At 54.0% G+C, this 25,910-nt stretch overlaps 2 protein-coding genes across 8 annotated transcripts in view; one reads left to right on the top strand and one right to left on the bottom strand.

Annotated features, from left to right (window-relative positions):
* The window catches only part of LOC121660090 (dynamin binding protein), a 33,640-nt gene extending 28,769 nt beyond the window's left edge, over positions 1–4,871 (top strand). For all 6 annotated transcript variants that reach the window (XM_042019080.1, XM_042019079.1, XM_042019081.1 and 3 more), the window contains 8 exons: positions 374–504; positions 736–840; positions 1,026–1,154; positions 1,607–1,939; positions 2,354–2,536; positions 2,612–2,810; positions 2,908–3,359; positions 3,639–4,871. In XM_042019080.1, coding sequence (XP_041875014.1) covers positions 374–504; positions 736–840; positions 1,026–1,154; positions 1,607–1,939; positions 2,354–2,536; positions 2,612–2,810; positions 2,908–3,359; positions 3,639–3,824 — 1,718 coding nt within the window. In that variant the 3' untranslated portion in view covers positions 3,825–4,871. The remainder of the gene's footprint in view (positions 1–373; positions 505–735; positions 841–1,025; positions 1,155–1,606; positions 1,940–2,353; positions 2,537–2,611; positions 2,811–2,907; positions 3,360–3,638) is intronic.
* A 763-nt stretch (positions 4,872–5,634) lies between these two features.
* ABCC2 (ATP binding cassette subfamily C member 2) lies at positions 5,635–25,910 on the bottom strand. Of its 2 annotated transcripts, XM_042019085.1 has the most exons (32): positions 23,094–25,910; positions 22,388–22,561; positions 21,856–21,981; positions 20,680–20,814; positions 20,184–20,306; positions 19,798–19,853; positions 19,354–19,585; positions 18,546–18,736; positions 17,816–17,993; positions 17,065–17,319; positions 16,539–16,604; positions 15,917–16,054; positions 15,443–15,589; positions 15,079–15,167; positions 14,927–14,989; positions 14,604–14,730; positions 14,265–14,441; positions 13,994–14,161; positions 13,507–13,693; positions 12,511–12,643; positions 11,974–12,079; positions 11,508–11,727; positions 10,897–11,051; positions 9,754–9,909; positions 9,452–9,651; positions 8,688–8,814; positions 8,172–8,273; positions 7,930–8,073; positions 7,523–7,681; positions 7,117–7,283; positions 6,580–6,774; positions 5,635–6,165 (listed from the first exon to the last, which is right to left on the bottom strand). In XM_042019085.1, exons 1-32 carry the CDS (start codon positions 23,133–23,135, stop codon positions 6,036–6,038), a joined length of 4,668 nt encoding a protein of 1,555 aa, XP_041875019.1. In that variant the 5' UTR covers positions 23,136–25,910; the 3' UTR covers positions 5,635–6,035. The 2 variants fall into 2 exon arrangements, with proteins under 2 accessions (XP_041875019.1, XP_041875020.1); XM_042019086.1 differs by lacking the exon at positions 23,094–25,910 and having other exon boundaries at positions 21,856–22,024; positions 22,388–22,490.

Raw genomic sequence — 25,910 nt, forward strand, 5'->3', positions numbered from 1 at the left:
TAGTGATAGGACTGGATAAACTGAGAGAAAGTAGATTTAGATTAGATATAAGGAAAAAATTCTGTACACTGAGGGTGGTGAGGCACTGGATCAGGCTGCCTGTAGAAGTTGTGGATGAAAGTGTCCAAGACAAGGTTGGATGGGGCTTTGAGTAACTTGGTCTAGTAGCTGTCCCTGCCCATGGCAGAGGGGTTAGAACTAGATGATTTTTAGGTCACTTCCAACCCAAGCCATTCTCTAATGATGTGTGGGATTCTTCAGACTGCAGAGGCTTGGGGAAGAGGAGAACTAACAAGTTGATTGTTGATGAGGCAGTGTAAGACATGGGTATTTGTTCTTACAAGGGTTTTGATTTCTGTATCAATCTGTTTAGTGCTAAAGTACAGAAAAGGGGATGAGGATAGCCTCATGGAGAAGATCTCCAAGCTCAACTTCCACTCTATCATCAAGAAATCCAACCGTGTGAGCAGCCACCTCAAGCATCTCACAGGCTTTGCACCCCAGGTACTGTGCATCAGGTGCACTTACACCCTGCAGTGCTTCTCCAGAGGTACCTGCTGTCCCCCCACACCCCTTCCCCCGTGCAGCTCTCACCCAGGCCAGGGAGGCAGAGTGAGCGTAGGGTCTGAACCACCCATCTCTGCTGTCCAGCTTGTGGGCAGGAGGGCCCCACACCTTGCACTCTGGGAGGTGCTGAGTCCTGCATCACCTCCCTTGAAACACTTTCTCTCACAGCTAAAGGATGAAGCCTTTGAAGAGACAGAGAAAAACTTCCGGATGCAGGAGCGTCTGATCAAGTCCTTCATCCGGGACCTTTCCCTCTACCTGCAGCATGTCCGGGTGAGTCTGGGTGTGATGCCCAGCCCGTGGGGCTCAGCATGCCCCTCCTATCTGCATGGTGTGTCCCTGCAGTGCCTCTGGCCACGGCTCCTGCCTCAGCCCTGCAGAGTGGTCTGGGCTGCCCTGGGAGCCCCTTCTGGGCAGCAAGGATGGCTCATCTGACTATGTCTCTCTCCCTGGTGCAGGAATCAGCTTGTATGAAGGCACTGGCAGCAGGAAGCATGTGGGACCTGTGCACAGAGAAGGGAAGTGGGGACTTGGACCAGTTCCAGAAAGTGAATCGTCTCATCAGCGACCAGCTCTTCTCCAGCTTTGTGAGTGAGGCTGTGCTCTCGTGTGCTGGGGATGCCCCTTGGGGCCCATGCTGGGGGTCTGCTGCAGATGGGCAGGCCCTGGGAGGCTGCAGGGAGAGTAACCTGGGAGAGCTGTGAGCATTCCTCCTTAGCTCTGCCCTCCTGAGAGCTTTGATGCCTGGGAGTTTATGAATGTGCCTGTTAGATACACATTTTTTCAGCCATACCTGAAATGCTACAGCTCTTTATGTGAGTGGTTCAGGTACTTCCCATAGAGTTACCCATGCTGGCACAGTTATGTAAGATTATAGAATAATTGCTGTTGGAAGGGACCTCTGGAGCTCCAGTGGGTGCCATCAGGAGACAATGACTATACTGTCCTGGGGAGGTTGTGTGCTGGAGAGTGAGCTGCTGGCATTCACAGTGGGAAAGAGCACCTTGTCTCACCTTCTCACTGCACCTCTGCCCCTCAGAAAGAGCGGACGGAGCGGCTGGTGAGCTCGCCCCTGAGCCAGCTGCTGAGCATGTTTGCGGGGCCCCACAAGCTGGTGCAGAAACGCTTCGACAAACTCCTCGACTTCCACAACTGCACCGAGCGAGCGGAGAAGCTGAAGGACAAGCGAACGCTGGAGGAGCTGCAGTCAGCCCGCAACAACTACGAGGCCCTCAATGCGCAGCTGCTGGACGAGCTGCCCAAGTTTCTGCGCTTCGCCAAGGAGCTGTTTGCCAGCTGCGTGCGGGGCTATGCCGAGGCACACTGCGACTTCGTGCGCCTGGCCCTGGAGGAGCTCAGACCCCTGCTGTCGGTGGGTTCCCGCAGTGCAGGCAGCGCCCTGGGCTCAGAGCAGCACTGATCCCTGCAGGGTTTATCCCTGAGCATCACTGGGACCTGTCACATTGTGAAGGAAGCTGCTACTGCGGTTTCAGGCCACAAGTGACTTGTGGAGGGCTCCTGTGGGATGCTCGGGTCAGGCATTGCAGGGTTATGATGCAATTGTGTGTAGAAGGCTCTTGGAGCAGTGGCAGAAGAGCATTGTCCTGGGAGAATCTCGGGTCATGAGTTTGAGGACCAGTCTGAGTCCAGACAGGACTGCAGACCTGGGTCTTACACAAATCACAGGCAGGACTCAGACCCCTGCCGTGGTCTGCTCTGTAGCTCTTGGCTGCTTCTCTCAGCAGCTGTCACCTAACCAGGATCCCCAACTTTGCTCTGGTTCCAGTTGCTGAAGGTGTCTGGCAGGGAGGGGAACCTGATTGCCATCTTCCAGGATGAGCACAGTCGAGTCCTCCAGCAGCTCCAGGCCTTCACCTTCTTCCCAGAGTCCCAGGCGGCTCCCAAGAAGACTTTTGAAAGGAAGAGCATGGAACGGCAGTCTGCCCGGCGGCAGCCCCTTGTCGGCCTGGTGAGTGCCCTCTGCCCGGTGTCAGGGCTTGCAGAGCCCAGGACAGCCACTCACACCTGCCTTGTTCCTCTGCAGCCGACCTACCTCCTGCAGTCAGACGACATCCGAGCCACCCTCCTGGCCCGCTATCCCCCAGAGAGCCTCTTCCAGGCTGACCGCAATTTCAATGCTGCCCAAGACCTGGATGTCTCCCTGTTGGAAGGAGACATTGTGGGCGTCATCAAGAAGAAGGACCCCATGGGCAGCCAGAATCGCTGGCTCATAGACAATGGGGGTAGGTGGCTGTTCCCTGCCCTTGGTGCCTGCTGTGAGTCCCCTCCTCTGGTCTCCCTGTGCCCCAGTCTGAGCTCCCTTCCTCTCTCTCTCTGCAGTGACGAAGGGCTTTGTGTACAGCTCCTTTTTGAAGCCCTACAACCCCCGCCGCAGCCAGTCAGACATCTCCGTGGGCAGCCACTCTTCCAACGAGTCGGAGCACGGCAGCTGCTCTCCCCAAAGCAACGCCACCCTGACCTTCAGCCCCAGTGGGGCGGCTGTCACCTTCACTCAGAAACCCCTCCAGGACTCTGCCTCACCAGCAGATGTGTACCAGTCCCCACAGCCCCCACTGGAGGTGGACTCCCCCTCTCTGCCCCAGCTTGGCTCTGGTGACAGGACAGCCCCACTGGCTGGGACAGTGACGTCTCAGCGCCGCTACAGCCGCCTTGAGCCGGGCTGCAGCCCCAGCTCTCGCAACAGGCACCCCACCAAAGCACATCTCAGGCCCACACCCTCGATGGAGGACAGAGACTCTGGGCTGGAGAATAGCGAGTCAGAGGGCAACCAGGTGAGTCTTCAGCCACCCTTATGGGGCTGGGGATGCCAAGGGCTAACTGCTTAGTTTGGCTGGGGACTGAATCATCCTCCTCCCCGGCAGTGACAGGAAAGATGTAGGAGGTGGAGTATGAGACAGAACTAGGCTGCAAATGGGAGTGGGCAGAGGCCAGGATGGGGCCAGGGCTGTCACTGTTTGGGAAGAAGGACAAAAGCCCACACATCCTATGCAGTGTCAGAATGAGGCTGTGTGGTGTGACTATCCAACTGATGCTCTCCCCTTGTCTGGCAGGTCTACTACGCTCTCTACACCTTCAAAGGCCGAAACACCAACGAGCTGAGTGTGTCAGCTAACCAGAGACTGAGGATCCTGCAGTTTGAGGATATCACAGGCAATCAGGAGTGGTGGCTGGCCGAGGCCCATGGGAAGCAGGGCTATGTGCCCTCAAGTTACATCCGGAAGACAGAGTACACGTGAGACAGCAGACAGAGCTTGCACCCCATGCCTTGTTCCTGCTGAGACTGCTAGGGGCCTGGGGGGGGGCTGGCCAGCCCTGCAGCCCCCACTGCTCACCCTGAGGCTGTGCCTCTTACAGCTGTGCAGTGCTCCTGGGCCCCAAGACACTGTCTGCCATTACCCCTTCAGGGGAGGGAAGAAGGGTGGGCTGGCCGGGTAGGCAGGAGCAGGCAGCTTCTATGAGGGCAGGGGTGAGTTCACCCCTGAGGTGTGTTTGACATCCTGTGTCCAGCCAGGAGCAGGGGAGCAAAGCTTAGGGCTGGGGCCTGCCCAGGAGGGTAAGGCTTGACTAAGGCTGAGGAGCTGCTGTGGATTTAAATTGTGGAAGGCTATTGCTGAGTTTTTGGAGGTTGTCTTTAGTCAAGTAGTACTAAAAGCAGCTCAGACCCTGTGAATGTGCTCCCTGTGCAGCAGGAGCCTAGTCTCACCTGTCTCTGCAGGACTGGGGGTGGGACATTTACACATTGCCTGGGGAAGCAGCTCTGAGGGTTGCTGGGAGTAGTTGAGCTCCAGGCCTGGGATGGGTATGGCCTCTGAAACCCTCACAACAAAGCCCGCAGCAGGTGCCTTCTCCCAGGGGCTTGGCCTTTCCAAGATCTGCTGATGCCAGCAGCCATCAGGTTCTCATCTTTCAGGTGAGCCAGAAGCCCAGAACACCATACCTTTGTCAGCAAGGCAAGGTATTAGTTGTGCCCAGGACCCATCTATGCACTGGCATGCCCCACCTGGCTGCTCTGGGCTGGGGCAGGGCAGAAGCTATTCTTCAGCCTGTTTCTTGGGGTGTCTGACCAGAATTGCCTCACCTGTGCTTTCCTGCACAGCATGGGAGAGGGTGCTGACATTCTGGAATGGCAGGACCATCCCTGGGAAGGGTGTGTGGTGCCTTTTGCTGGGTTGGTGTGTGATACTGCTGCTGCCATGTCCTGAAGGGAAGAAGTTCCCTTCATGGGGTAATGTTTGTATCCCCTGTACTGCTGCTCTGTAAATAAAGATTTACCCTTGTGTATAGAAGGTGCCTTTGCAAGTATTGGGAGAGCTGGGAGGAGTGTCTGGCAAGTGCGGGGAGCAAAGACCACAGACTGCATCCAGAACCTACAGGGCCAGGAAAAACATTTCCCTTTCGGTGGGGTCCAGCATTCTGCTGCCTTGGTGTTTGTGCCAGCTGCAGCTCAGGCACGAGGAAACCCTCAGAGGAACCTTCTTTATTAAGATGAAGTGGTTGCACTGCCCTCTTCCCCCAGCTGGGAGAAGCCCCTCAGCTGGGGCTGCAGGGCAGTAGGGGCTTGGTGGGGGTGAGTGTTTGCCCTGCTCTAAGTGGGCACCTGCTCTGCATGCCAACAGCTGAGGTCAGGCCCAAGAACAAGTCAAGGGTTTGTCAACAGTAACCACCATACTTTGTGTGTGCCTGGCTGTAGCACAGAGGTGTGCTGGTTGCTCTCCAGCTTGTCTCCACCACAATCAGGTTTGCAGTCTGGAGCCACAGCCCAAAATCTGCCCCACAAGTGGTTGTGATAGCCTCAGGGAGGGCTCATTTGTTTGCACTACAATCAAAGGGAGCAGTAGCCGCAGGCAGGCGGCCCTGGTTTTGCTAGAGAATAGTGTTCTTGGCTGAGTAGAGCTGTGCCACTGAATTTGGACTGTCCAGCTCTGTGTAACCTCTGTTGGCAGCTCTCCCCACCCAAGCACTAGCCAGGCTTAAAGCTAAACCGGGGCTTACTTAACATGCCTTGACATCAGCCTTTTAGTTAGAAGACAACAAAGTTACAAAAAGTAAATAAATTACAACATTCATTCTTAGATTAAACTGTAAATTTCATTCCATAGTGCAAAAGCATCTCTAAGGTAGGGTCACCTGGCATGGTGAAGTACAAAAACTAATGCCACCCCCAATGGAGGTCATGTTCTCCCTGCCTGGCAGATAGCTTTTCCCCTCTATCCTGGAGTAAATTATGCAGCTCCAGACCCGTTTGTGCACAGCAGGCAGGATGCGGTAGCAAGGTTAAAAGCTCACTCGAGTCCAGATGCTCTGTCCCTGGACAACCAGAGAAGCCTCCCTCTCTGCTTCCCCGCTGCAGAGAGGCAAATTCCTGGGCAGCTTGGAGACACCGGTGCCCACTGGGCGAGTGGCACAGGAGGAGCTGCCTCACACCCCCGGCCCCTGCGGCGCTCCGCCTACAGGGCGGTGGTTTCTGTAGTGGCGATGCCGGCGTCCTTCGCCATCGCGGAGAAGATGCCCTGCTTCATGAGCAGCGCCTCAGGACTGTCAAATTCCACAATCTGCCCAGCCTGCAGCACCATCACCCTGGCAGAAGGGAACAAGAAGGCATGAAGTCCCAGGATCCGAGTGGATAGCGCTGCAGCCTCACCCCTCCTAAACCGCTTTATGTGGTTCTCCTCTCAGCAGCAATGAGGGCACAGCCCTCCTCCCTGTGCTGGCGGGGTCACACACATGAGGTGTCAATAGCAGATGCCTCTATGGTCTGTTGCTGTAAAGAAGGATCCCAGAAAATGTTTCTTCCACAAAGGCATAACTACTGCATGGGCATCCGTCCTCTGCTTCTGTTCTCTTCACCACGGTGTATTATTACTGCCTCAGGCGCTGCATCCACCCCTGGCCCTCTGGCTGCATTCTTGCTTCTGCTGCTGTCCACCCCTCACCCCATCCTAGGAGTTCAGATCCCCACTCCCTTTGCCCCACAGTACTGTCCCGTGGTACCTGTTGCTGTCCATGATGGTGTGGAGGCGGTGGGCGATAGTAAGGACAGTGCAGTCAGCAAACTCTCTCCGGATTGTTGTCTGGATTAAATGATCAGTTTCCAGATCTACGGCTGCTGTTGCTTCATCCAGGATGAGGATCTTGGCTTTGCGGAGAAGGGCCCGAGCCAGGCACACCAGCTGCCTCTGCCCAACACTGGGATGAGATGAAGAGCACGAGTTACTAGACAGACACTAGCAGAGCTTCTGCAAGCCTACTACCTCTCACTGCTCCGACCCCAACACCGTCCCTGTCCTTTCCCCGCTGACCGTCTGCCACCCTGAGCACCACATCCCTCAGAATCTTGCTTTCTGGGCCACCACAGAAGGGTTGGCTCACACTAGCTCCCTAAGACTCCTCGGCCGTTTTCTTCCATCTTCACTTCCCAGAAGCTTCTGTGCATCATCCCTGGACAGCCACTTCACTGGAGGCTGCTGTTCCAGGCTGGACCCTGGGACCAAGAGAAGGGAGGGGAGCTGAGCCTGCATCTCTGCTCACCTCAGGTTCTCCCCTCCCTCGCTCACGAGATGCAGCAGCCCCTCGGGAAGGCCTTGCACATATGTCTTCAGATGAGCCAGCTCCAGGGCCTTCCAGACCTCCTCGTCCGAGTACTGGTCAAAGGGGTCCAGGTTCATCCGCAAGGTTCCAGTAAAGAGCACAGGATCCTGCCAGGGACAGCACCGTGTTCAGCCCCACCACAGCCATTCAGCAGGGGCAATGGCTCCAGGCCTCCAAGTGTGGCCACATCCTGCCCACAGCACTGCCTGCAGCTGGCAGGGGATGTGGTGACAGCCTGCTCACAGGCCTTTGGCACGTCCACAGCACCCAGGGATGCACTGAGGCCATGCACTGCCTGCAGGGGGCCATGCAGCGGTGGGATGTGGAGAGGTGGGGATCAGCTCACCTGGGGGATGATGGTGAGGTTCTTGCGCAGGTCGTGGAGGCCAATTGTTGCTATGTCCACTTCATCGATGATGATCTTCCCTCCAGCTGCCTCCAGCACCCGGAACAGGCAGTTGGTGAGGGAGGATTTTCCAGCCCCGGTCCGGCCCACAACCCCAACCTGTGGAAGCAGCTTTTTAGACCAGCTGACACGGCTGTAGAAAACAGGGCAGATGGTCTCCATCTTGGTCTGGTGGGCCTTCCTGCCCTTACCATCACCCAGATTGTCTGCTTTGGTTCCTTTTCTGCAGCTCAAGTCCCCAGGAGCCACATCCCATCACCATCCCACCCCAGTGCACAGACTGAAGCCAAGAAGAAGAAACAGCTTTAACAGAGTCTCTATAAAGAGTGTAGTGAGGGCAGAGGCACCTTCTCAGTGCTCCCAATATTACAGGAGATCCCCTGAAGAACCAGGTCCAGTTCAGGTCGGTAGCGAACTTGGTAGTCAATGAACTGGATCTCGCCTTTGCTGGGCCAGCCACGTGGTGGACGCTTTTTTGTCACCCATGGAGCCTGCGGGAGGGCACAGGAGCATTAGGGAGGCTCACTCTGTGATGCTGCCTAGCACCAAGCTGTGCAGCTGATGGTTGCCTGGACCCTGGTTTCCTCACCTCATTCTGCACCTTCATGTACTCATGGACCCGCTCCACAGCCACAATGTTGGTCTCCAGCTCCGAAGATGTCCGCACCAGCCAGTTCAATGTCTGGGTCACCTGCATGGCAGAATCAAAGGATCCAAAGCTCAGTGGCCCCTAGGAACAACCACCTCCCATCTCAGCCCAGGACTGAGACTCAGGGACTCATCCTGGGCACGAGCATCTGTGGCCTGCTTCCTAATGCTCCACTGCCAAGAGACAGCCCACCTCTCTCCAGCCCTTCAGAAACTTTACTGCACCATCTCTGATCCACAGCAGGGCCATATTCCTCCTCATAGCAGCAAGCATCCCACTCACACTGGGATGGATATGTGCTTCCCTGGCTCTATAGCCACTCCCTAGCTGGTGGGACACCCCAGATAATCCCATTTCCATGCATCACAGCTGGTGTCAGGGCAGCATCCTGCCACCAGCCCCAAGCTCCCAGAGACAACCCTGTCCTGGAAGGACAAAATGCTTTCATTCACTCACATTGAGAGCGGAGGAGACAGAAAGACCCACGATGCCACCCTCCAAAGTGCCCTTTGCAATCACTGCTAGAAGTGCAGAGAAGAACACCACCAGGCTCCCCACGAACTCCAGACGGATGGCCAGCCACCTGCACCAGGAGAAGACAGGTGAAGGACAGTGAGAGAGGCAGGGAGGCATCTGCCTGTGCCCAACACAGAGCCCAGCAGTAACAGCAGCACTGCAGCAGCATCCCCACACCCAGCCATGAGCCCAGTGCTCTACACACAGCACACGTTGGTTCATGTACACAGCAGGTCGTTTGTGGCCAATTCTGCAAGCAGGTTCATTTATGTCAGTCCATGTCTCACACATAACCTCTTGTGCTGGTAATGCCATGTATCAGAAGAGCCCCAACCATACAACCCTCACACACCCAAATCATTTACCAGTAAGATTCAAAATCAGAAAGTGCCCACATCGCACTCCCACTGGGCCTGGAGGATCACCTTCTTCACAGAACTCACCAAGAGCATCTCAGCCCTTGACTGCACAACTCGCCCTGCCTGGCCTCTGGACACTTTGTAGGGGGGCATAAAAAAATCACCCTAAAATGTCCCATTGCCACAGATGGTGCCCCTATCCTAAACTCCCCCAGTACCTACACAGACCCTCAATGCTGAGATCAAGAGGGAGGACTGCAGCATCTCAAGGACCTCCCTCAGGACCCAGAAGCCCCTGGGCAGAGGTGCTGCAGGCTGTGCTGTAGCATAAGGGGTAAAATTCACCTATTTGATATTATCCAGGAATAAACACTTTTCTGATTTATGTCCATGGTGGTCTCATTGTGCTTCAGGAACCGTTCTTGGTGTCCATAGGCCCTGATCACGGAAAGGCCTGACACTGTCTCACCAAAGTGAGAGTAGATGGGAGACCTGGTGACAGAGTCCAGACGCCTTAGCTGGCGCGACGTGGAGATATAGAAGCGCTGAAACGAGGGACACAGCTTGGTTACCAACACAAAGCCCAGCAGCCACAAAGATACTGCTCTCAGCAGGGCAGAAGCTTCACTCAAGGCCCAGTTACTCACCAGCACAAAATAGTAGAAGACACTCAAGGGAACGATAACGACAGCGAAGAATGGAGTGGCCAGGCAGATCATGATCAGTGTGCTAATGATGGCCATGAAACAGGAGAGCCAGGTGCGGAAGGACATGGGAATGGTCTCGTCCACTGTGAAGATATCCTGGAGCATATCAAAAGGTATAGAGAAGCAGTCAGTGACCCCAGAGAGAATGAGAAGCCTTCAAAGGCCCCATACATACAAGGTTCCTACACACTCGTATGGTAACACGGTGCCAGACACTTGTAAAAATATTGGATGACCTTGAATCAGTGTTATGGTCACAACATCATTTAGGGCCACAGTTCTTAGCTTGGGAACAGCTGAGTTAACAGAGAAACTTCCTGTAATACTCCCCTGTTACACAGACCAGCTTTAAGAACTGCATCTTCATCAGGACCAAGGATGCAGGAGCACTAATTGAAGCAAAGAGAGGGACAGGGCAAACTCCAGGTCCATGCAGGTGCACCCAGGTCTCCATCTGGTCCATCCATCTCCTAGCTGGGCACCACATACTCTCACAACTCAGAGTAAACCCAGCAGGCCCATAGCCTTTATTTGAAGAGAAATTTTTGTTCCCAAAAATCAAGAGACAGCACCAAAGGAAGAAGTGGAGTAGCAGCACACTTGAAATTACCTTTTTGTATTTTCCCTCCTTTCTCATTTTCTCTTTGTTTCATGACCTTCATTTACATGGAAAAGACTATAGATTTTGCTGGAAGTCTATAACCAGAAGGACTTTTCATCATGGGACATGAGCTCTAGGCTCTTACCTCTCTTAGTAATCTACTATGGACCCTCTTCTGTCTCTCCAGATCTTTCTTGCCCAGGTGACCCCAAACAGGACACAGTATTCAGGTGTGACCTCCTTATCACTGGGCAGAGGAGGTAACAACTTCCTGTGATTCGCCACACTGTCTTTCTAGTATAGCCCAGGATGTGGTTTGCCTCACAGTCAGCCTTGCATCCACCATGCCCTCCTGGTCCCTTCCTGGCCCTTACCTGGGCTTAGCTGTGCAGTGCTCAACAAGAGCAGGGTTATGCCACTACCCAGTGCTCTCCAGACCTGCTGGAACGAACACCTTCTGCATGTTGGGGGTGTTCTCTTACCTTGGCAAACCTGTTGACGATGCGGCCGGTCGGGGTGGTGTCGAAGAAGCTCATGGGCACGCGCAGGATGTTGCTGAGCAGCTGCTGGTGCATGACGCGGGAGGCTCGCATGGCGCCCTGGGCAGACAGCATGGTTGCGAAGAGCAGGAAGAGAGCTGCAGGGAGAGCACGAGGCTGTCACCAGCTCGTGTGTGACACTGGCCCCTGGCACCCTTTGGCTGGATGGACACACCAAACAGACACGTCTGCAGTGAGCCACTGGGATAATCGCGCATCCCACCTTCTTGGGAAGCCACAGCAGCTGCGTCCCAGCACAGGGGAGGAACACTAACCTTACTGGAAAGCCTTGGGCCCTAGCACTATGTCCAATCTGATTAAGGAAAATGATCTTAAAGCTAAGGGGGCAACACAGACTTGGGGCAATTTATGCTGCTTTCAGACTAGCATGTGTCATCAATTCAGCCAGGAGCCGGAAGGAAGGCAGCAGGCAAATGAACACAGTGCTGGGTCCCCTGCTCCTTGCTGCATTGCTGGCTGCAGGCCTTGCAAGTCATATCCCTCCTGGAGCACACAGATGAGGCGAGTGGGAACCGCTGTCCTCCCGCCCTCACCTTGTGACACGCCCAGTGCCCCAAAGACACCGATCCGCAGGTCCCGCTGCTGCGTGGGGTAGGTCTGGTTCATGTAGTGCTGCGCGTCGTCAGTCCAGGCACTGAGCCACAGGTTGCTCCCCACATAGGCAACGTATTGTCCAACATAGCCCATGACAATCCAGAAGGAAAAGCACAAGCCAACAGCACGCAGGTACCGCAGGTACATAGAGAACTTCACCTGTGGACAGCTGAGCCCATCAGAGCGCAGGCAATGACACCCAGCACAGCCTTGGGACTCCACCCTGCTGCCCACAGTGCTCCCCTCCACCACCCCGCCCACCAGTCCCAGGCAGCTCTGTCTCCTTCGTGTCTCTTGGCTGTGGTGGGGCCACAGCCAGCCCACACCAGCTTCCCTGAGCCACAGTCAGGGTCTGGCAGCACTTAGCCAGAGCAGCACAATGCTTCATCCCTCCATCCTCCTCACCCTGCCGGTTTCCACAGCTTCTTTCTCAATCAGTTGTTGTCCCTTCAGCTTCTTTGGGGGCTCCTCCTGGGCCTTCTTCCGGGAACTGGTGCTCTTTCTACTAAGGCTGCAGGGAGGTGATGAGTACCATTAGTCACAAGGTCTTGGATCACTCCTAATCTCCTGGGGGTCCATCTCTATGCTGCACTGGGTCTCCGGTGGTGGAGTCCTCTGGAAAATAATGTCCTAACTCGGGCAGCTTTGAGTGAGCCTTGTGGAAGCACTAGGCATGTACAGACATAAAATTATAGCCTCATTCCCAAAAGCAGAACTAGCCAGCAGCACGAGTTTCAGGGAAGACAGCAGAGTAAGGCTGTGGCACACTAGTGTGAGTAAAGGCAAAATCAGGTGCTCCTGACCCAGAGTGGCTTGCGGTAGGAGCAGGGGCAGGGAGGGAGGCTCCCAGCAGAAACTCCCCAGGAAGCCCCCAGATCCCTGTCTCCGAGGGAGCAGTGCATGTGCCAGGGGAAAGAGCTGAGAGCTCAGGTCGTGTCCCACCTGCGACTCAATTTTCTCCGATGGATGCTGGCCTCTCGCTTCAGGGTCATGGTCACCACATCACCAGAGCCCTCCTCCACGCAAGGATCGACACCTTCATCAGCCTCCTCTTCATCCCCAGCTAAAGCAACAGCTACAAGCACAGGGATGGGGGAAGGTAGGGTCAGGCACTGAGGAAAGAGCATACAGCACATCCCATACACCACACCTCTGCTCCGCTCAGCTCCACGCCGCACCCTCGGCCTAGGCTGTGCCCTACCACCACATATCACACCCTCTCCAACCTTGCTGCAAGACCAGCACAGCAGGAGGAAGAAGAAATACATTGTGCAGGAGGGAGAACTGACAGGGGACATAGGGCTAACAGCCTGCATGGAGGCAATCCCTGCTGCTGACTTATCCCAGCACCACTGGCCAGACCTCAAGCAAACATTTGTGCTAGTTTAGTAGGTACAAGATCTGGTAGGTCATATCACTCCAGCTCAGAAATGTCTCTTTGAGCAGGTGAAGATGGGTCCTGTGAAGACATACTGGGAATAGTCAGGCTGCAGCTGGACAATTCAGCTGAGCCCTGACAGAGTGAGCATCCCCCTGACCTGGCACCACTCCTCCCCATAGCACTGGGGAGTATGATAAAGATGAAATTTTATCCAGTGGGAAGTTTAGAACAAACCAAAGGATCTTTCTGACCCCAGCATCACAAAAATATGGAGCCTGTTGCCACATGAGTTTTTGGGATACATAATAAATGAACTAAAAAGGGAGTAAAAAACTTAAACAGGTCCTGTGCTGGATGTCCAACATAATGCCTGAATGCAAACCTTAGTCAGGAAGTCCTTGTGTTGCTGATTGCCAGAAGCTGAGAAGGAGTCACAGCAGGCACCACTGGTGCCTGGGCTGGATAGGGCCTGGTCAGGCTGACAGATCAGATCTTCTCATCTCCAATATACATGCACAGCCCCTCTAACTGCCACAGCCCCACTGTATTCCCAATACCTGTGGTATTTTCCTCTGGCACATCCTCCTCCTGGTTGCCATACAAGTTCAGGAACTGGGCAAAGGCCCCCTTCTTTGCAAGTAGGGTGCTGTAGGAGCCATGCTCAGACACTGCTCCTGCTGCCAGCACCACAATGTTATCGACCTGGGGCAGGAAACTGATACTGTGCGTGACCAAGATCCGTGTCTGCAACAAAGGGGTTGCAGGGTAGTGATCATCAGAGCACCCCTCATCCCCAGCCATGGGTCTGCAGGCTCTCCATTTCCTACTTGGGGACTTCTCTGCTTATCAATGCCTGGCTATGAGGACACAGGGTACCTCTCTGGGGACTCATGAGGCCTCTCCTGCCTGCTGCAGCCTCACATGAAAGCTACAGGATTTCTCTCTGTCCCAAGCAAGCAACCTCAGACTTCCTTGGATCGTTAACACCATGCCAGTGCCACTCCTGCCTGGCTGGGTGGTAGGTTGCAGGGGATGGGTGCTCACCTTCTTTTGCAGCAGCCCTTTTGGCCCCAGTACGTGGTCAAAGAGGTACTTGCCCACGTGGGCATCCACGGCAGACAGCGGATCATCCAGGATATAGATGTCTGCGTTGCTGTACACCGCCCGCGCCAGGCTGACCCGCTGCTTCTGGCCCCCGCTCAGGTTGATCCCCTGGAAGGGAAAGGCCCTCCCTGAACATGGGGCTGGCACAGGGCAACAGCTCTGACCTCTGCTGCAGGTGCTATCGGAAACCCATAGTGCCCAGGGCTGGTACCTTCTCTCCAATCTCTGTCTGGTCACCTGCAGGCAGCAATTCCAGGTCTGGAAGGAGGGCGCAGGCCTTGAGGACCTGCTGATACTTGGCTTCATCCAGTTCTGACCCGAAAAGGATGTTGTCTTTCAGTGTGGCGTTCTGGATCCAGGCCTGCTGGGGGACATAGGCCAGGGAGCCCTGGAAGGATACACAAGAACAGCTACCTGTCAGAGATCAGCCTGAGCACTGACTCCTCCTGCAGCCTGTCCTTGCCCTGAGCCACCACTCTGGGATGGTTCTGCTTCCCCACTGAGCTCCCAGGCAGCCCCAAAGCCCCCTGCACTGGCTGGCTCCTCTCACCTGGATATTGATGTGTCCCTTGATATTCTCCATCTCCCCAAGCATGGCTGACACCAACGAAGATTTGCCTGAGCCCACAGCCCCCACCACAGCCACCAGGCTCCCAGGTGTTACGTCCAGGGTGACACTGCAAAGACATGAGGGCTGAGGAAGCAGCACTGCCAGGTCGCCCGTCAGTTCTTGTGTGAGACCAGCACAGAGCAGTGTCTCTGGGACACTCACATCTAGCAGCACTGTGAGAGGTGATTGCCCTCCCCGACTAGTAACGCACAAAGCCTCCCCCTTCCCAGCCCTCTGCCCCTGATGTGGCACAGAGCACTCACTCTCTTATGGCAGCGTCACCGTCCTGCTCCCAGGCAAAGGTGGCCTCCGAGAAGCGCACAGCACTGCCTGTCAGAGACAGATGTCCCTCAGAGAGGGGAAAGCCCAGGGCTGGGCCAGCCTGGGACCCACAGGGAGTAATCTGGAGGTTCACCTGCCTGCAATGGGGTTGTGGTGGATAGCTGAGGTGTCCAGGTCTTCTCCACTCAGGTAGCGCTCTAGCCTCGCAGTCGACACATTGGTCTGCCACGAGAGAAAGAGGGTGAGGACAGCACGTGGGCATGGGGCACAGATGGGTGGGCTGGCAGGAGCCCCACAAGAAGAGCACCACATCACAGAGTCCCCACCCAACGTCTGAGCCCCAAACCTGTGTCATGCATGTGAGTCCTGTCCCACCCCACTGCCAGCAGAGCCCTGTGCACTGACCCTGGGGGTCCATCACACACCCGAGCTCCATGTGCTGGTTTGGACAGGGGCATAGGATCCCCCTACACCCCCGGCCCTGTATGAGGCCTGACCTGCACCAGGGAGGAGAGGACCATGGGCAGCATAGCCATGGGGAAGCGCAGCACATTGAAAAGGGAGATGGCAGTAAAGGCCTTCTGTGCATCCAAGATGTTGTTCTCATCCACGAGCACGTAGACAGCAAAGCTTGCCAAAGAGACCTGGGACAGATATCAGGGAAAGCCACCATCAGTGTGGTTGTGTGCAGCTCAGACCCTCACACTGCCCCAAGGCCTCAGCAGTGCCTTCCTGCTGGAGACCTGTGATCCTCCTGCTTCCCTTCTCCTTTGGGCCCCATTTCACCATCTCGGTGAGACCCCTTTCCACTACAGCTCTCCTGCCAGCAGCCAGAACCGTAATCTGCATCCCAGGCATCCACCAGCCAGGAGCACTCCAGCTGAGGTTCCAGATACCTCCCATTCCCTTGGACACAGCCCAGCCCCAGCTCAGAGGAAGGTATGTGCCTCCCCAGGGCTGTTGTCACTCACCAGGAAGGGAGCACATGTGAACACGAAGATAGAGACTGACTGCAGGTAACCGAAGTTCACCAAGTTCTTGAGCTCATGTGCACGGATATCATTAACTCGCTTCTCAAAGGAGGGCTCCCAGGCAAAAAGCTTCAAGATCTGCAGGATGAGCAGTGTGAGCAGATTCTGGCCTCACAGGAATGCCCACTTCCACGCTCAGCTCACTGGTGGCCAGCACCTCTGTCACCAGCTCCTGGCTTGCTCACAAGCCTGCTTGGCCACTGCATCTCCCCTCTCCTGTCCTGCTCACGGCTTACAGCACTCCCCAGTGCACTCCCACTCCCTCAGCCTTAGCCTACAGGTCACCACCAGCCCCTCTGCCACCATGCCACTACCACAGCCATTCAGGAAACACTCAGAAAATCCTCTCTTGGCTCTCAAGTCCCAGAGCTCCTCCCCAGCCAACTTTTCAATAGATGAGGAAGCCAAGGGAATTGCTGAGACCCAGACCCAGGGCCCCCAAGCTAGACTAACACTGGTGCAGCAGGGTTATACAGGTGTGCTGCCTCCAGGTACAGTGCACCAAGAAGAGGGGTGCAGCAGCTGCCCAGGGAGTCTCTACTCCCTTGATTCCAATGTTCACCTTGATTCCATTGAGGATTTCAGTTATTATTTTCATGCGTTCGTCCTTGTTCTTCATGTTCCTCTCCTACAAACAGAAGAGCCAGACATCACCTAAACCAGACAGCAGCTCACCCTTGGAAATACATCTGGGCTGCTCCATAGCCTGGAGAAGTCATCTCATGAAGGTGAGCCTTGGCTCCCGGTGGCTCTGGACAAGCTGGGGAAAAACACCACCCTGCTGTCAGGTAGAAGCTGAAGCTTCATCTTACAATTGGCAATATCTCATTTTTAGTCCTCAAGGCTGTGCCCAGTCTGGTTCAAGTTCAGCTGTGATGGTAGAACAGATCTCACCTGTCTCCTACTCATGGCAGCTGACCACCTCTGGCTCAGGCTAGAGATACCTCCAGCCAAGCGAGATCAACTTCCTAGGCTGGGAAAGATCCACAGCATAACAGCAAAGGGTAGGGAGTGTGGAAAATGAGGGAGGGAAGCAACAGTGGGGATGGACGTGGGGGACCAGGGAGGATATTGCACCCACCACTGACCTGAATGGTTTTGGCCTTGGCAACCAGGAATGCATTTATGGGGATGAGCAGCACCATGGTTGCAATACCAGCCAAGACAGAGGGGCCTAGCTCTCCCCAAAGGAAGACAATGGACAGGATAATTTGCAGGGGGGATGACCACAGCTGGTGAACAAAGTTGGCCATGTCCATGAACCTCTGGGCATCAGCTGACATCAGATTCACAGTCTCTCCCACCGTGGACTCCTTGCGGGTGGCTCCGGACATGGTGAGTGCCTGGAAAGAGAAAGCACAGTCACCACAAGCCAGTCTGGGAGCAGCCCTGCTGCCAGCAGCATGGCTCAGAGCAGGGAATTAGCAGGCCAGGCTGAAACCACTTCTGAGTTTGCTCCTGGTGCCTCTGTACTGGCCACAGGTGCTTTCCTCACTGCCTGCAGACCTGGAGCCACTGCATGCTGGGTGCAAAGAAACACATCCCCGTGCAGGAATCCTAGTGGCACCTGCCCTAGGTGTTGCACTGCTCTGAAGAGAAACCTCCCTCGGCCCCTGGTAGCTGTCAAACACATGGTTGCAGCTCCCAGGTCCCAAGCAGAACTAGGGCTCACAGTGTCCCCAGTGCAGGATGGGTGTCCCCCAAGCTCTCCCTGTGCCTTCTGAGGAGTAAAGTGCACACACCCCAGTCACCCCAGCTTGATGGGGCAGGCAACAGATGATTTTATCCACAGCCCAGCTTGGAGAAAGCCAACAGGGGTGATGACAGAACCATACAGACCTTCTTGTAGATGGCAGCGATGAGACTGGCACGCACGTTTATGCCAAGCTGGAAGCACAAGCTGAAGTGCTGCTGCAGGCAGAGGGACTGGATCAGCGCTGTCAGGAAGAGCAGGATGGCATATAAATAGCCTTGCCAGGCAAAGGAATCCTCGTCCGACACAAAGGCAATCAGCAGCCTGGAGGGGAAAGAAGCTCATGAGACACACACTCTAGTGAGACAGACCCAAGCAGGGTGTTCCAAATGAATGCAGGGAGAGCATCCTCACAAGAGTGGTGACCAAAACCTTGCCCCAGAGAGCTGGCGATGCTCAGCAAGCTGGGAACCCTGTTCTGCCAGGGACACGGCAATGGGTCACTAATGTAAGATCATCCACAGGGACCGTGCTGCTCTGCAAAACAAACTGGGGAGGCCCTGCTGGGCTGAGCTGCACTGACTCGTGGAGGGCCCCAAAGAAGAACTGGGACTGTCTCCAGGGAGGGAGCAGGACTGCATAACAGAGAATGCAGGGAGCAAGATATTACACATAAGAGCTGGCAGGCAGCTCAGATCAGCTCTTGATTAAAGTGTATCCCAACACATTCTCCCACTTTTGGTGAGGGCACGAAATGTCCCCAGGGTCCATGGCTGGGAGAGGCACACATATGGAAGATGGTGGGGCTGAGTACAGCACACGCACTGGGAGATGGTGGGGCTGGGTGCAAAGTCAGGACAGAGAGAAAGAACTCACTTCAGCAGCTGGGGGCTGACAAACACAAGTGCGTCATGCACCACCTTGAATGCCACCGCTAGCAAGAGGTTCTGCCGGAAGGTCTTGGCCAGGGTTTTCATCAACCAGCCCCTGGCATAATCCTTGGGAGGGCCAGAGTCCTTGTTGTCTCCCATCTTCTTCTTCTTCTTCTTCTTTGGCTGCTTCTCCTCCTAGAGGGAAGTCCACACCAAAGTGAGAGAGCTGGTTGTGCAGGCATCCTGTATCTGGAAGGAATTCCAGGGCAGCACCTCACAGACCCCAGATCAGGCATCCTAAATGAAGCCTTAGTTTTAACTCCTGTCACATTCCCTTTCACTGATCTCTGATTATGTCACACACACCCAGGACTAACACCTTCTCTTTTGTACCAAAGACAATTGTTGAAACCCAAACCAGCCTGAACCTCTCAGGCCAAAAATCGGGCAAATATGAAGAATCTGAGGCCAGGGGTGGTCATGGAATGATGTTTACTCTGACCTCTGTTGCTGGGAAGTATCTGAGGTAGATAGACATAAGGGAACTGCTTGTACTGCAGACTTGAGGGTGGCTCCTGTCTTTATGTAAGGCAGAAGGATGGACTTTCTTGGTCTCTCAAAATATGGGGATCTGCCAAGGACACAACAGGAAGACCCTGTCATGGGTTCCCCTATCTTTGCCCATGGACCTGCAGGATCAAAGAAGGGAGAACCCAGCAAAGAGGGCTGCAGGAAGTGAGGTGACCCTGCTCCCCAAGGCTGGACCTGGATGTCTCAGTCTCATACAAGAACAAGAGCAGGAATGGATTTACCAGCACCAGGATGTCTTGGCTCTGGGCCTTGCTCATGCTGTTCACATGGTCTGGGTCACTTCCCTGGCGTCTCTTCTTGCGTTTCCGTTTCTCCAGTTCTGCTTGGGCCTTCCGCATTGCAGTCTTCATGTTCTTCTCAAAAGCAGTGTAAAGAGCCTTTGTCTTGTCTTTATCTTTCAATTCCCAGACATCCTCTATCTCCAAAGGCTTGCGATAGCCCTTGAGGACCATGCTGTGGGACAGAGAAATCCCGTTGGAATACTCGTTGGAGACTCCTTGCTGCAAGCGCAGAGCCTTCACACCCAGCCTGGCCCCGGGCTCAGGCTGCACAGGCTGCACCCAGTGTGGTGCCTCTTCCACCTAACTCCAAGCAGCCTGTGCTGCAGGTCCCCCTGGGGCACCCCTGCATTTTGCCAGCCCAACCTCCCTCAGAGCCCTGCTCACCTGCTGTACCATTCAAAGGTGATGGAGCTCAGGATGGAGGCTGTCACCTCTGGGTTCTACGGTGCAAAGCAAAGGGCATACTGAGAGATTGTTGACGCTGGGAGATGGTGTTGACAAAAGCTGATTTAGCACCCCCAGCCATTAAGGAGCATCATAGGTTTCAAACCATGCCAGCTCCAGCACCAGAAACCTCATCTCACAGCCAGTAGCAGCCCCCTCTGGTCACACATGCAGATGCCCTGTGCTATAGGCTCCAGCTCTTGCTGGGCCCTGTGATGAAGTCCTCAGGTCTTCACAAGGAGCCTGGAGCCTGCATGGAGCCTGCCCTGCCCCACACAATGCTCAGGATGTGGTGCCCCAAACCCACTCCCACATAGTCCTCATACCTTCTTCCCGATTTCCTTTGTTTCTGGGGCAACATCTGAGAAGTTTGAGACAAGGAAGAGCAGCAGCTGGAGCCCGTAGGAGATGAAGAAAAGGATGAACCTTGGCAGGTCAGAGATTGGTTCCTGCAGGAATGGAAAGCCGAGGTTATTGCAGGGGGTTATCTCAAGGCCACCTGGTACTCAGAGACAAGATCCATCCCCTGGCTGAGCCCAACAGAGCACTGCAAAACTCGCTCTGAGTCCTGGATCAGCTTCCCTTTGCAACCTCTCCCTGCTTCTCGCTGACCTCCTCCCATAACTGTTTAAGGGGAGAAATTAGACAGGATGAATTTCAACAGCAATTCCTTCTCAGGTCTTTTCTGGTTCCCCAAGGTCCCCAGGGCAGCTGGGACCTCAGCGATACCACAGAGAGCTTTTCAAGAGAAGAGTATGAAGAAACTTTCTTTGGGAACAGAACAAGGGCGGGGGAAGCAGAGAGCTTCCTGCCAAATCCAACCTGCAGGGCTTTCCGGACGAGCGACTGGAACGGCAGTATCCCACAGAGAAGGGACAGTATCCAGAAGCAGAAAAGCACCCCTGAATCTCTGCACAAGCAGAAGCGTCGTGCATCATGGATCAGCAGGACCATGATCTGCAGAAAAGACAATCAGTCAGAGGTTCAGGTAGAGCTGCAGGACTAGGTCTGGATCTAAAAGTGCCTTCAGAGCATGTGTCCTGGGATGCCAGCATGCATGATCTGCTGGGATTCACTGCCTTGAATATCCTGAGTGCCTGAACACACCACCAACCCTTTGTAAGTTTCAGAATTAATTGCATAGGGCAAAGGTTTATTTCAGGAAGACATAAGATCAGGTTTGAATGTACCCTGACATCACAGCAGGGCACTATCACTCTTTTTAGCTGTTCTCAGTCCAGATTCTCAGACACATCCAGCAGTGAGGGGTTATACTCTGTCTCCTGCACGTTGTCTCCTGACCTGGAACTGAACCCAGATCACATCCCAGCAGTGCAGCTTCTCTGGGCAGTGCCCTTGCCTTATCATCTCACATGGACTCTGCATGTGAAACTAAATGACAGGACAAAATAAGGATAGCAAATGAGGGTGTTACTTTTGCTTCCAAGTGTAGCTCCTGAGCATTTGTTAAGACTGTTAGAATATCCCATGTCTCACACAAGATGTCTGTAACTTGCATGCACATATTCCATCAAGCTAGTAGCCCCCAGGTCCTCAGCTTTCTCCTCTGCCTGGGCATCCCGTGGTACTTCCAGGCTCTCTGCACAAAACTGAGCAGCAATGTACAGGAAGCTGTGAGACATCAGAGCAGCAAGCCATGGTCTGATGTTCACACTGCAAAATCACTCCTGTGAAACCCACACTGCTCCTAGTAAAGCTTCTGTCAGAGAGCTCAGCTACACTTGCAGGCATAGAACCATCCCAGTTTTAAGGATAGCAGCAGGGAGCATTGTACAACCATGCACCTGCCCTCAACATATTGCCCTCAAGCACCACCCACACATGTTTGGGGCTAGTCCTATCCAATCTCCAGGCTACCCTTCCCTCGTGGAAACAGCTTCCCACTGATGTCTGTGCTAGGGAACTCTTGTGCTGCTTGGCGCTGCAGCCTCCTCCTGTCCCTGGTGCCACACACCACACTCACGGCTGAGCCCTTACCCAGGTGGCGATGTACAGGCTGGGGTTCGTGTACTGGACAGCTGGCACAACATCCTGCTCAGCATCCTCTACAAATGCCAGGGCCAACTCTGCCACTGCCGTCAGCATCAGCAGAGTAGCCAGGACCTGTGGAGAAAGGAGGCCAGCCCGTTGTGGACACTGGGAACCACTGGGAGACAACAGAGTTCGGCATGAAATACACCCATAAACACTTTTCAACCCAGACTCTGAGCACTGCAAACATTTTAAGTTTGAAAGAAAACAGCCCACAAGATGAGAGGCCCCAGTACACACTCTGCCCTCCCTCCCACTGCACCCCAGCCCCGTTATCCCCTCTGTCCCAGATACACCTCATGCTGGACTCCCCTTCACCTTTCTGTCCCAGATGGTCCCCTATCCCACTGCTCCTCCCCCCCTACACTTCTCATCTCTCCATCCCACACCTGACTGTAGCACAGAATCTTCCCACTCACACCACCTACACCTCAGGCTGCTCCAGCCTGTCATCTGTGCCCCCTCAGCTCCACTCTACCTGTTTGATGACATAGAGTATGGTCACAGAGGATTTCTTGGCTCTGGATTTGCACATGGGCAGGAGCTGCCATGGGGCCAAAACCCAGAAGAAGCCAAGGGGGACCCAGACCAGCACAGTCTGCTGGAAGCACACAGGCAGGTCGGCATCCGGACGAGCAAGGTAGGAATCATTCTGGGGGCAGCAAAGACAGAACACCGAGTCACGTGGGATGGCTTAACTCTCACTGGGCACACAGGACAAGAGCCAACATTCCAGTAGGTCCTGCCCACCCAGCTCTACCCCATCGCATCCCCCTTCAACACCCGCCCTCCTGGCTGAGCATTTCAGCACTCAGCCGAGGTCCGAGTGATATCCCTCTCCCCATCTCTCTGCCTGAACGTGGAATGGCCATCCCTTGCTGGAGCCAAGCCAGCAGAAGCAGCTGAAGCCAAATCATTCCCCAGGAAGTCCATACAGGGTGCCCTGTTTTCCCAGGTGGGCTAAAACAGGACAGAGCTCACTCAGGGAGGCATCATTGCCTCACTGTCTGGTGAACACCGTGCAGGCAGTGCACAGCACTCAGTGCCATGGCAGTCCTGGATAAACAGCAGAACCTCTGCCACCCACTGGCAGGACAAGCTGCGAGCCTTGGAATCCACTGCTCTCCCCCTCCACTGGGTGTCCTACCCCGAGAACAGGCAATGGGGATGGAACAGCCACTCACCCAGAAGATGGAGCCGCAGAACTTCTCCAGGGCTGCTGACATAGCTCAGGGGAGAAGAAGCAGCAGCTCCTTCCCCTCGCTCTGCCCAGCTGAGAGACCTGGGTGGATGCTTGGGATAAAAGTCCCCCCACACACCCTCAAGCGGTCTTGGGACAAAATCCCTGATGACACACAGTTATTTATTAACTTGGTGCTATTGCACAACCCCACAAACCAAAGCAGTGACCAAAAGGGCTTGGGAAGCTGCAGAGGCTCAGGAGAAGGGAGGAGAGGAAGACACAAGAAAGAGGTCAAAGGGGAGACAAAAGGAAATCACAGAGTCACTGCAGGACACCACAGCCATTGCTCAGAAACCACAGCCTTGATCAGTGCACACCAACAGACACAAACTCATCTGGACCGGCTAAAGACATGACTTTGGCGCAACAGACCTCTCCAGTGAGAGAAGCCGGCTGAATGCCGACGTAAAGGCCAGCAACGGCTGGTGCCACCGTGGGTGGTGCCACCTGGCAAGGTGACACCAGCAGTACCCCAGGTCTGGGAATTCAAAGTGTCTGGCAGCTGAGCTGACCACATGCTGCACTGGTCTGAGTCCTCAGGATGCATGTTCCTTTTACTAATTTCCAGCCTGCAGAGCCTGAAGATTTTCCAAACTTCTCCTTTTGCTTCTTTCTTTCCCACATTTCCATGTTGTCTGTGTGTTATGGCAGTTGGCTGACCACAAAACCCCAGAGACTTTGAGACAGAAAGAGGACGATTCCTGAGGAGAATGACTGCCACTGAACCCTTGCTGCTTAGAAAGGCCTAGGTGTGACAGGGACAAGCGGGGACGGTGCAACTAAGGCTGGAACTGGATTTGCTTTATCATGTGTGCTCCTGAGGAACAGTAGATAAAAGGGGACAGTAGATTGACTGCAATGATTATGTTGTCTCATTATACATGGAGTTAGTAGATAACTCAGAAGTCAAGGGTGACACAGTGAGTAATTGCTCAGGAACCATCAATATGAGAGGAAGGCTCAATGTCCAAATCAGTGGTTAATTATTAGCAGTTTGTCTGATTAAATCCACATGTTTCTGTAAATAAAACTACCCCTAGTGCTAGGTCCTCCAGGCCAGAACCAATACACTGCCCATGAGAGCTGTAAACTGATATAATGAATAAGGAGTAAGTGAATGGAGCAGTCACTCAGCCCTTGACCATCTGCACTGCTGATGTGATTCTTCTGACACAGGTACAGATGTCCTCTGGCCTTGCTCAAAACCACTTGGAGCACTGCTGCCAAGAGGGCCACTTGCTTATGGCACCTTCCTAGGTAATGCCCCCTTGTCTCAGTTTTTAGTACATGTCACAGCTCATCCTCACCCCGTCTTTGGTCTCTCAGCACAAGATTCCACTCTTTTCAATGTTCAAGACAAGCACACCTCCACTTTCTCTACCCTCACAGCTGGGACATGCTCCTCCTAAAAACCCACAAAGCCTTACTGTCCTTCAGCTCCTTCCATAAATCTTCCTCCACTAAAATACCCAGAAAATGTTCACTGGGACCAAGATAAGCAAAGCAGTAGCACCTCTTTGCCAACAGTATCAGTTTCCCTGTGCTACCCCGTCTTTATCCATCTGTTGTCCAGCATAACTTTTCAAAACTAGGCATTGATTCATGCCTGTCTCACACAGGGTCTGGTCCAGAGGTCTCTCCTGGGCAATCTACAAATTCCTCCAGCCCTCACTGCTCATCTCTTCTCTGAAGGGTTTGCCTCTCTGCCTTGTCATGCTGTAACTCCATGTGAGTACAAAAACCTGAGGGGGCTGGGTCAGCAGAATATTCATCTTAATTGAGCTACCAGTATCATAATCATGACCATGACTCATGAAATCTCACAACATAAGCCATGAACTCTTAAAGCGGGGATTCCAAACTATATTGATTATAGCCACAAATTTAATCACTCTTTCCAGGTTTTGATCCTTCCTACTGCCTGCACATCTGTCAGTGCTAAAGCAGGCTGACGCCAGCACTATGCAGTCATTCCCTTCCCAGCTCCTCCGTTAAGAACTTAGGTTCCCAAGGTTTTGGGAGACATAAATATCTCTGAAGATCCATGTGAAAAGGTGGATGTACCCTTTAGGCTGAAAATATGTAATCTTGATGATAGGTGTTCAATGCTGTGATTCTATTTTAGGTGACAAAGGTGCTGCCACCTTGCCAAGTATCACATTTTTTCCATATATCCTCACAGGCTGTAAGCTATTGCCAAGATGAGACAAGAAATCTGTACCCTGCTTTTGCTTCCTGAGGTCCACTATCTCTGCTGTCAGAGGGATTCTCATCAGCTTTGTCATATTTTACAGAAGAGCAGGCAGCAAGGATAAAGGTGCTTTACCTCTGGGTTTCTGCTCTTCTAATGGACCACCCTGATGCCATTCAAATCTTTCATTGGATATTTTACAGAGTAACTGAAGTGAGTCTGAGGCTTCAATCCTGACTAGGCAGTAATGACTCAACAGGCACATTCCCCAAGCACTGTCTGGAAAACAAGTGGTTTATGCTTTATGTTGGGACAAAAACCTGGGAACTCCGTTAGGAAAAGCACCTTGTCCTCCCAAGAAATCTCCTCATACACCAATCCCACCTCGAGCACTGAGGGCCCACAGCCCAGCATGTCTCACAGGTTCCTCACCTCATCAGTCAGGTGCTTCTCACCACTTACAGCTGCTGCATTGCTAATCCCCACCTATCCTACTGGCTAACCACAGCAGGCCTTGTTTCCCAGCTGCAGCTATGATGTTTCCCACCCTGGCATTCTGGATGTGAT

This window comes from Corvus kubaryi, unplaced genomic scaffold (genome assembly GCF_017639235.1).
Source record: "Corvus kubaryi isolate FWS band 111438036 unplaced genomic scaffold, C.kubaryi_AGA036_p1.0 138, whole genome shotgun sequence".
Lineage (NCBI taxonomy): Eukaryota > Metazoa > Chordata > Aves > Passeriformes > Corvidae > Corvus > Corvus kubaryi.

Coding starts and splice junctions, on each gene's coding strand:
- ABCC2 (XM_042019085.1), bottom strand. CDS start 23,135: ATGTCAGCAGCCCTGGAGAAGTTCTGCGGCTCCATCTTCTGG. Junction 17,994..18,545: donor GTCAGCCCCCAGCTGCTGAA/GTGAGTTCTTTC, acceptor TTTCCCCTCCAG/GCTGCTGATTGCCTTTGTGT. Junction 14,731..14,926: donor GGTGACGCTGCCATAAGAGA/GTGAGTGCTCTG, acceptor ATGTCTTTGCAG/TGTCACCCTGGACGTAACAC.